Genomic DNA, 11,057 nt, shown 5'->3' with positions numbered 1-11,057 from the left:
ATATATATACACACACACATATATATATACATATATAAGCATATATACATATACATATATATACACATATATATATTATAAAATGAGGAAAGTATTTATTCCATACATCCTAAGTTCCTTAACCTCTTCTACCCTAGTCAATTTCAGCTGCGCATTTATTTTTACATTACCAAGTTTGAAACATTCACATTGTGTTTTGTTAAAGTATCCAAATGCCTTATTACTAAAAGGTATTAAGTTTCAGGGATCCTTGAAAGTTTCTTAGTAGATGCAGACCTTGTGTTGTGAAAATGCATTGCTGTTTTCCAGGAAAATTTAGTGTATCTTAATAATCCTTATTAAATTAACTAGCATGAAAATACTTTTAATAAAAATTACAAAATATTAAGCAAAATATCCTAATACTACTGGCCTGAAAGACTTAATTATTTGTAGATAGCCCACATATATTTTTGGCAGGATGTTATTTAAAGTCCAATACACTTTTTTTCCTTCTAAAAGTGTATATACTTTTTTATCTAAGTATGAAATTTATTTGTGTGACAGTTACTTGGGGATTTTGGTATCTATGCAGACTGTTTTTGTTCTTGTTTTTACATTGCAAATTTAAAAAGAAGAAGGTATATTTTAAGTAACTACAAAATGCAATAGTTTATTTTTATATAGCTCTGTGTAAAATACCTTTTAATCCTATTTCAATGAATCTTTCAGATTGTTATTAAGAAGAGAGAACCATTAAATTTTGGCATTCCAGATGGTAGCACAGGTTTCTCCAGTAGATTAGCAGCCACACAAGATATGCCTTTCATTCATCAGTCTGTGAGTATATTAACGGGATATGGGTAATAAATTTTTTAATTTTTTTAAAAGATAAGGCAAAAACTAAATGAATTAAATAGTTACATTTCTGTAACTTTGAAACATGTTTAACGGTTTGCAGGAAGTCAACCTGGAATTGTATCTTGACATTTTCTGAGTTTATGAATTACATAAGATACCAAGATCAGGGATCCATTGTACACAGGAAAGATAGAGTCAAAATGTGCTATCTAAAAAGTAAGAACTTGAAAAGATCAGCCCTGGAATGACTAACTTTAATAGCAAGTTAGAATGTGTTGTTGTTGTTTGGTTTTCTGTTTGTTTTGTTTTTGAATACTTGTGGCGGTCCAGCCGTCACAACACGAACATGCCTGAGTCGGGGAGTGAGGATTGAGAAAGGAAAGAACACTCAAGCCTGAGGGGAGACGAAGAGAAGTCTGATTTATTTCACAGAAACAGCTCCTTTTATAGGTTCACATCAACAGGAAGCACCAAGCAACTATTTGTATCTTTTATGCAAAGACGGGATTTTCTGACTCTTTGCAAAGAACATCAGATCCATGGCTGTCTCTTTGAGTTTCTTCATTGCAGCAACAAGTTTAACAAGCAGAGTCCTAGAATGTTACAGATTGCATCAATGCCTTGAGTGTAGAGGTGAAGAAGTTTCCTTTTAAATGTCAAACTCCTAGAGGGCCATGGCCGGGCTCCCACAAATACTAGAAATCAGAACCTGTGGGGCCCTGTGCCTGCTAGGCAAGCACTGTGTCACTGGGCTACATCTTCAGCCCAGCAGCATGTTAGCTTTGAGTTATATTTTTGTTTCTCTCATAGAGTATTTTTACATTTAAAGAATGAATTGATTTAAAATGTATTTGACTTAAAATGAAATTTTTAAAGCTTAAAAAGTAGTGATCAAAGTAGACTGAGGTTCTCAACCTTAGGGACACAGCAACATCAATTTCAGAGGTTTGTTTTTAAATAAACACCACTGGGTGTGTTGGCACAGGCATGTAATCCTGCACTGTGGGAGGCTGAGGCAAGAGAATCACAAGATTAAGCCCAGCCTGCACAACCTAGCAACTTAGTGTGATCCTATCTCAAAATAAAAAGTAGAACTAGAATATGGTGCTAGGAAGGTAGCTCAGTACTATATAAGGCTCTGGCTTTCATTGCCAGTACTAAAATACCAGACAAATCCAAAAACCCCCACCAATGCCTAGACTGCTCCTCAGATCTAAGCTTAAGCAGACTTTGATTGATTAATTTTATTATTTATCTGTTGTGTAAAAACCCAGAATTTAGTGACTCAAAACATAATAAACATTTGTTGCCTCACAATTTCTGTCTGGAATACAGGGCCACTAAATTGGATGGTTCTGCCTCAGGCTGTCCAATGAGTATGCGTCATTGGGCTGGGGCTGTGGGCTTGACTCACGTTGGAGGGGTCCTTTCACAGTTGACTCACTCACATGGCTGGCGGATTAATGCTGATCATTGGCATGAAGCCTCTGCTCCTTGGCCTGGACCTCTCCGTGGGATGGATTGAATCCCCATATGGCATAACCACTGACCTTCCCAAAACAAGGGACCAGAAGAGAGCAAGCTAGGTCATGAGATAGATGACACCACAGAGCGTTCTGATGGCCCTGTCTTTGTTCATTAGAAGCCAGGCGCTAAGTCCAGCCCACATAAAGGGAGATGAATTAAGCTGGGCCTTTTAAAGGAAGGAAAGTCAAGGAGTTTGGCAACATATTTTTAAATCACTCCATTTATCTGTCCTCCTATGAATCTTATTTATGTTTTTAAACTACACAAGAGCTGAGGCCATATTCTGAATTCATTGCTCAACAGCTGTTCCCAGTAATGCAGTCCTATGCTAGGTGCTGGTAATACAGAGCTAAATAAGCAGAGGCAGGGTTCTTACCTCAGAAGAATCCATTCTGCTGGGGGAGGCGTCATACTGAATAAATGATCATACACCTAGTTATAAACTTTAATAACTGCTGTGCAGTTACATGGTATTGTGAAAGCATAGTAACACTAGATATTTCTCTGAAAAATATAACATCATAATAGTTAATTTTTTCTTTTATATTTCTCAATTTTAAACTTTATTCATGTGCATTTGATTAATAGCAATAAAGTGGTTCAGTTCTGCCTGTAGAATTAGTAATGCTTAACTCCAAACTGAAATTACGTTATTGTAATTATAATATTGCTCACTATGCAGCTGTCACTGTTCAGCCACTTACAGAGTTGGGAAAGGTAGAGAGAGTAGATGGAGTGTCCATCTAAAAACAGTGCTATTTTTACCTAATTTCCACCAAGCAGACAATGCTGAGAGGGGCTTTGATCGCTTACGAGAGAATGGAGAATGGTAATCAACTGGACTTCCTTCTCCGTACGAGATGTACCTTATCATTGTTTCTACAGTCAGATCCTTTTTTGTGAAACCGAACATTCTATTTTTTTTATACTAGTAATATTAAATTTTTCTGTCATCTTTCATGTTTTTCAGTTTGTTCTTGGCCTTATATTGGCTTTGCTTTTTTTTTTTTGGTACTAGGAGTCGAACTCAGGGCTTTGCACTTGTGAGGCAGGCACAGCACCTCTGAGCTAAATCCCTGGCCTCTGTGTTATCCTTTTTGCTTAGCAGCACATCTCTACTACAGATGTCACCCTTTTTAATGGTCTTAGTAGTTTTACTTTTTTTATATCGAAATCTTTTATGTATATAACAACCAAACACCTGAGTGGAAAAATGGGTAACTCTTATAAACGGAAAATTTGCAAATGAGAATTACACAACCTAATAACATGAAGAAAACTGTAATCTTGTTACTTCTTAAAGAAATTCAAATTATGTCTGAGCAAATTAGTAAAGATAAAAATCAAGGCCAATAGCAGTAATGACAAAGGTACAGAGAAGAGTTGTACCATTTTGACAGGAGTATAAAGTGTTACAGCATATCGCATCATTTTATGCTTTGTTTCCATTGCTTTCATAGTGCGCCTTTTCTTTGAGTTACCGACTTTTAGAAATATAATAGTAAAGATTATCAGAAATAGTTTTTAACAGAGGCTAGTATTACATATATAGTTAGAGGAAGAAAATTCAAAACATTGATATGTAGGGCTAAGTACTCAAAACAGTATCTGTTCAGTCATTTTACACGTTACCACTTTCACACCTAACCAAACATCCTAAAATGACCATTTTCACTGGTTCTTGGAAGAGAAAAAATGAACATTTAGAGATTTAGCCTGAGAAATCGTGAAAGGTGTTGACAACTGATGATCAGCTTTGTGGGATAGGGGAAAGGAAGCATGAAGTAGAAGTAGCAGCCCAACGAAGGCAAGTTTTACCTGACTTAGCATTGTGGCCTAGAGTGGAGATAGGAAGTGCCACTAAAAACAACACGTTACGTACACTAAAGGGAGATGGCGGTGCTAGCTTGGAAAGTCTCAGTCCACATTAGTTCGGTCAAGCATTTCTAATTAGGTCTGGGATCAGTCAGTCTCGTCTCTCCTCTCCTCTGTCCCTTTTCTCTTTTGAAAGGAGAAACAGGAAAAAAAAAATTCTGTTCTTGTCTCTTCAAACTAACAAAGCAGCAGTAGAAAACTAAACATAAAAGAGTAGCCCATGAAGTGTAAGAAGAAAGGTGGTCTTGCCCGGGACTGTTAACACGGAAAGTCATGCATTACTAGGAAATGCGCAGTTCCAGGCAAACCAGGAGCCAAATCATTTTTGCCTTAGAGGATGTGGCAGGGAAGCTGAGAAACTGGAGGACAGCGTTGGGTTCTCAGTTCCGTTTTTAAAGATATTCTTGACTGCTATATGAAGAAAGGAGGGTGCTACTGTCTTACCTTTGCTTTATTTCTCCTCATAGTCGGAATTAGGTGACTTGGATACCTGGCAAGAAAATACCAATGCGTGGGAAGAAGAAGAAGATGCAGCCTGGCAAGCAGAAGAAGTTCTGAGGTATTTGAGTGATGTTTACATTATAACCTGACGAGAAGAACTGGATTTGTTTTGTTGGAGCTTAAGGTCAAGGAAGCCAGTTACGCCAAACGTTCTTTCTTCTTTGTCGGGTGGTAGATCCTCGTATCCGTAGATAGTACATACTTGTGTTTCTCAGACTGCATATGCCATTTTATGTGACTAAGAATAAAGCATTGTAGAAATAGAACATAACAATAACTTCATTGATGGTGTGCAAAATCCTTTACACATACACCATACTGCCGTCATGATACATCCTCCCATGAAAGGAAGCCACCACTATACTGTGCATTCTTCTAGGTCAGAAGTTAAAACTTTGTTTTCATTTTCTTGTTGCCCAGCACTGCACATTTGAGTGAAAATTAATGTAGCATTTTACAACTGGGCATACATCTTAATTGATGTGTAGGAAATCCCTACAAAGCACATAAGTCATAAGCTACAGGAAGGTAAACATTATTGTACGGGTTTTAAAGTTCATTTTTGTTAATGGTTTCTTTGTTTTTGTGAGCAGTAAACTCAGTTCTTGCTACCTGTACATTGTCAGTAAAGAGAAAATTTATCTTGAGCTTGTAACTATGATTGTTGATGAAAACTCATATTTAAATGTCTGTTATTTATGCATTTTTAAAAAGTATATAGTAAAATGCAGTGATAAGATTTTTTTTTGTATTTTAGAAGTACAGACATTTTTACTATAGAAATAGAAAATGAAGGGCTGGTGATTTAGCTCAGTGGTCCTGAATTTGATCCCTGGTGCCAAAAAAAAGAAAGAAAGAGGAAAGAAGGAAGGAAGGAAGGAAGGAAGGAGGGAAGGAGGGAAGGAGGGAAGGAGGGAGGGAAGGAGGGAAGGAAGGAAGGAAGGAAGGAAGGAAGGAAGGAAGGAAGGAAGGAAGGAAGGAAGGAAAGAAAGAAAACTTTCTGGTCCTTGTTGGTAAATATCAGTTGTTTTTAACAGCCAGCAGACGGTGCAGTTAAGTAGCTGGCAAATATGGATGATTTTTAAAAACATTTTATCTTGTTGCCAGCATGTGTGTTTTTTGTTTTGTTTTGAAAGTCAGTAGAGTTATGAAAATTTTTAATATTTTGTTCCTGTTAAAAATTGGGTACTACAGGGCTGGGGATTTAACTTAGTGGTTCTGCCGCCTGCCTTGAAAGCGCAAGGTCCCAAGTTCGATCCCCGGTACCAAAAGCAAAATTGTGTATTACAACATGTATACTCAAGGAGCATCAAAAAAAGACACATTCTTTCAAAAATCATAGATACAGAAGTCAGTGTTTTTTAGAAAATTTGGGGCATTCTAGTGATTATTAGCGTCATTAATCTCAAGGATAAAGGCAAGAAAGAGATGTTCATTTTAATGATATCTTAATGTTCATCTTAGTCCGTGAGCTCTCAAATATTTTAACATTGAGTGCACCAAAACCTCTTCTGTCCTATTCTTTTGTTCCTTAACAAAACAAACATGATAAAAAAATTACATTAAATCATCTTGAGAGTGTGAGACTGTTCATCAACAGCAGATGTACTTTGTGCTACACAAGTACAGGCGAAGGGCTATGGAAGCCTCCATGTTGTTACTGCACCGGGCAATGTTAAAGTACATCCATGTTCGTGTCATCTTGAGTCTTCCAGTAGCCTTTGTGAAATACTCCAGTACTATCATTAGTTGTTTTGTTTTGTTTTGTTTTGGTACCGGGATTGAACTTGGGTCCTTGCACTTGCAAGGCAGGCCACCAAACTGCTGAGCTAAATCCCCGGCCCCTAGTATTTTTAAAGTAAGAATACTCTGGTACTTTAGCAGTTGCAGGCATGAACCTGGACAGTACATATATATTGTCTTTAGAGAAATCCAGATTTCTTCTTGTGCCAGGAGCAGCAGTTGTTGATGTTTATATTTCAGCTAATAACCACGTCAAAGCTTGGTTACCTTGTTTACAACTGTGCCAGTCTTATAGTTCTTTTTTTTGTCTCCTTTTGTGCTGCTCGGGTTTTAGTTTTCATCCGTTTTTCTTGAAAATGCGCAAAGCTAGTTGAAAAGTAGATTTGCTTTTGTTCTTTAGAAACTTAGAGAATTGATGGCGAAGGTCAAAACGGTGCCCAAAATAAGTTTTTGGACTTTTCTTAAATTTTGGTTATCTATAGCTGATTATTACTCTTTTATATTGTTGTTGAGAGCCATTGCTCTTCATAGTCAGCTTTAATTTGTACACATACTCCCATGTATAGTAACATTTTACTGGATGTAACCTCGTACTGCCAGTCACATTCCCAGTTGTGACCTACTTCTTCCTTCCTCAACCTTGAATATTTCTTGAGTTATTTTCTCACACCCTAACCCTTCAAATTTAGGACAAATGTGTGTTCCCCCTCCTCTCTCCTGTTTCATCTCTCCACTCCCGTCTCCACTCGTAGTCATTAAGAATAGAGAGGTTCTGTGATTCAGGACTGGTGGAGTCACCATAGGATTTAAGATGGAGACGATGTATACATGACATGGAATTATAAATACCCACCATTCGTATCTTTAGTAGGTCTGGTCAAGTAGATTTCTTGCTTGTAGGTGGAAGGTATGTCTTAAGTGTCCATTTTCTTTTGGAGTGTCTTACACACAACTGTATTCTTAGCATCCTTTAGCTAATTATTTTAACTGTTTTAGTAGGAAATTTAATCCTCAGATACCAGGCCTTTAAGAATGGTATCCCCTCCCTCAAAGATAAAGCTATGGTGAGTAGAAGTAATTTTTAAGAGGAAATAACACAAAGAAAAAGGTAAAATGATGTGGGTTCTTATCTCCTGTACTTAATCCTGTGATTTTGGGAAAATCACATAGCTTTTATATCTCATTTCATGTATTTGTGAAGTAGAGATAAAACCTCTGTTTGGCAGGTTAAGGTCTAAGAATTAGCAGGAATGCTGTTTTTGGGAAGTCTTTGAAATTTTCAAACTAGTGAGAAGATTTAAGACATTAAATATTTACTTCAGGATAATAAAAAGTCATTATTATTTCTTCCTAGGACTTTTTCACCATTTTACTTGTCATTGCTATTTTCTGAAAGATAATGAGTGTGTTTCTTTTCAGGCAACAGAAAATAGCAGACAGAGAAAAGAGAGCAGCAGAGCAACAAAGGAAGAAAATGGAAAAGGAAGCACAGAGGCTAATGAAGAAGGAACAGAACAAGATCGGTGTGAAACTTTCATAACAAATGTGCTTCAAACATCCTAGGGCCAGGAGGAGAGATCTGAGCTCCACACGCCAGAGAGCATTTGTATGGATTTAAGCGTATTTTCCGGATACAGACACACTGCTTGATTTCAGTGCATTCATCAGGCCATCCAGGACCCAAGGATTCTCCCAAAGTTCCTGGAACTCTCAGTGATGGAGGCTCAAAGGAAATAGTCAAAAGACTTTTGAGGCATTATTTTTCTCAACATCCTCCAAAAATAAGACAATTGATTGCTGTCGAGATATTATTACAAATGGAATATACTGGTACCTCTCAAGCTAGTGTTTCTAGCTAAATAAATGGGTATAATTTCATAGTGGAAAAATTCTGCTGTCATGCTTTCCTTCAATGTGCATAATTATAAAATAAATAATTTTAATATCCTTTTGTTTTGATGTTACCTGACCTAAATTAGACAATTTATAGGTAGGGCTTTCACTTTTTTATTTTTGTTATCAGAAGCTGGTGTTGGCATACATTTTCCCTAATCTGAACTGGCCTTGTTTGTTTGATATGTTAAAGAATTTGATTTTGGCTTTTCGAGAAAATAATATTAAATGCAATAATATTATTTATCATACATATTTTTCACATCATTTTCTTTTGAATGGTGTACTAGTATACATAGTTGTAATTTATATTGCATGTATAAACACTGAAATCAGCTAAAATGACAAATTTGTATTGTTATAACTTGTGAGTTTTAAGAACCAGTATGAGTAGGCTTTCCCTTTCATGATAGATTTTAAGATGTTATGGTATCTTCAAGTACCTTAGATCTTCCTCCCCCTCAAAAGCCATGAATTTACAAATGCAGAAAGCCTTCAGTTCTGATATTTCAAAGCTTTTGAATGATTTCTATATTGGTTTTATATGTCTGACATAATACAGGTTACCTGTGTTGTTGCTGAAGATAACATTACTTCATTAAATTATAAAGAAAGAGAAATAATATTTTATTTATGATGTTCAATGGCTTGCCTTAGAGAGATATTTCAATACTCTGTTCATGGTGGGGGGGGTAAAGAACAGTTTTAATAGTTGAAAATCACATTAAATTTTTCTCCACAAACTATATTAAGCCTGATTTTCCATGGTTGCAGAATTTTTAAAGATTTTTACTTCATTAAGAGTTACTGTGTAGAATTAACGTTTCGTGTGGTTTTAAAATATTATAGACACTCTATAGGACAAACATTGCTAATGAGCCCCCAACACTAAACTATATCCCTAGCTGGTCCTTATTTTTTGTTTTGAAAGTGTCTCACTAAGTTGACCAGCCTGGCCTCCAACTTACGATCTTCCTGCTTAGATACCCTTTACAAGCATGTGCCACCACACCTGGCTAATATATTTAATTATTAAAGTGATATTAGGTATTAAATTCATTAACTATAAGTGAGAGGTTCCTAAATCCTTGGGATGAACTTCTGGACTGACTGTGATTGTATGGTCTGTCAGTTGATCTACTTTAGTGGAAAGCTCGTTAACCCTCCAAACCACATTTTCTTTTGCCACATTCAGTAGACTTCTTTCAGTAAACTGTCCGTTAAATTAGAGGGACTCAAAATTTTAGTAATTTATTTTCTTCCCCTCTTTGTATTTGATAATTTTAGTATGGGGATATTACATGATTTCTCTTAAACTTGCTTATTATAGAGGATAACCTCTTTTAGTACAATTACTTTTATTGCTTTCCCCAATATTTGAAAAGTGTTGGTTTGTTTTGATCATGACTTTCATGTGTGCAAGGTGTTGTTCGACTATTTGTGTTTTGATAATTTAAAGAATGTTTAGAAGGTATAGTTTGATGAATCAGGAACAAATATATTGTGGAAAAAATAGATAACAATTCTAGAATTTGTACCTATGTTGATATATAAACAATTCCCATATTAAATTGGATACATTGTGGTCAGAAGAGAAGTCATTGAGGTAAATGCATAGGATATATGCTTCATGGTCGCAAACTATTTAACTCCTAAGTTTATGGTTTCTATTTTTTTTCTTTTGATTTTAATAACAACTTCAAGTTTTAGAAGTTTATTAGAAGTAAAGGAGAAATATGGATTAGTTTAAGTAGAGCTGGTGAAGTTGTATGCAGTATGTGAATTGTGTATTTGAGATAAGTATTCATAGACGTGAAACTTACTTCATGTTCTTTATAGAGACGTTTCATGGTCACCAGCCATTGCCTTGTATTAAGCTTTACCTAGAAGTATCCCTCTCCAGCTTGTTTTGATTGCATTTTAGTCTAACTGTGAAACTGCATCTGCATTCCTTCGTTTTGATATGCAGTTGCCTCTGAGCAGAAAAGTGTTTGCTCCTGGATGAAGACTGGTGATTGGAAAGAAGATGATAACAAAACTGGCATCTGGATTGAGCCTCCAACAGCGCTGTGAATCAAGCTACTGCCATTGGGTAAACCCAGCCATAGCCAATGTTCTAAAAACTGCTCTTCTGTTAATAGTGTTGTTTACTACATGAGATCTGGGCCAGAGCTAGCTTGCATAATTATCTTGTTTTACTCCATGAAGTTCAAATTTGGGATAGTTTTTGCAATGATTTTGATGCCTTTCAGCCCCTTGATCGAAGATAGTCTTGCAGTGGGTGTGGAAGTTGACAGAACAGTTACTAGTGAATGGTTGTGGGAAGCGGGAGAGAGAGCTCTGGCCTGCAGACTGTTCCGGAAAGCTTCCGCCCTTGCTTTCAGCTCAGTCAGAGCTGGATGATCCCATGCGGTCATAGTGGGTCCATGAAGAGCATATTTTAGTTGCTAATGCATGGTATGGTTGAAAACTACAGCAAATGTTTGAATTAAAAAATTCTTACAGTAAAAGACATATTAATCATTAATCTCTCTCATGTACTCCCCCACTTTGGACACAATCATCCCATCCTTCTTGTCACTTTCTGAAGCAGGTGTTGAAGTTCTCTTTTGAGAGTGTGTAGTTGCCCTGTCATGGCTGCCTCATTGTACTAGACTGATTCAAAATGTTTGTTTACC

At 36.4% G+C, this 11,057-nt stretch overlaps 1 protein-coding gene across 1 annotated transcript in view; it reads left to right on the top strand.

Annotated features, from left to right (window-relative positions):
* Ebag9 (estrogen receptor binding site associated antigen 9) overlaps positions 1 to 8,567 on the top strand; it is a 24,718-nt gene extending 16,151 nt beyond the window's left edge. Inside the window, exons 5-7 of the mRNA XM_010619533.3 lie at positions 712 to 819; positions 4,710 to 4,801; positions 7,906 to 8,567. Coding sequence (XP_010617835.1) covers positions 712 to 819; positions 4,710 to 4,801; positions 7,906 to 8,026 — 321 coding nt within the window. The 3' untranslated portion in view covers positions 8,027 to 8,567. The remainder of the gene's footprint in view (positions 1 to 711; positions 820 to 4,709; positions 4,802 to 7,905) is intronic.
* The last annotated feature ends 2,490 nt before the right edge of the window (positions 8,568 to 11,057 follow it).

The sequence above is a fragment of the Fukomys damarensis genome, unplaced genomic scaffold (assembly GCF_012274545.1).
Source record: "Fukomys damarensis isolate Sample0158 unplaced genomic scaffold, DMR_v1.0_HiC HiC_scaffold_5, whole genome shotgun sequence".
Classification (NCBI taxonomy): domain Eukaryota; kingdom Metazoa; phylum Chordata; class Mammalia; order Rodentia; family Bathyergidae; genus Fukomys; species Fukomys damarensis.
The sequence above is the reverse complement of the archived record's forward strand: the minus strand, read 5'-3'. Positions and strand labels throughout refer to the sequence as shown.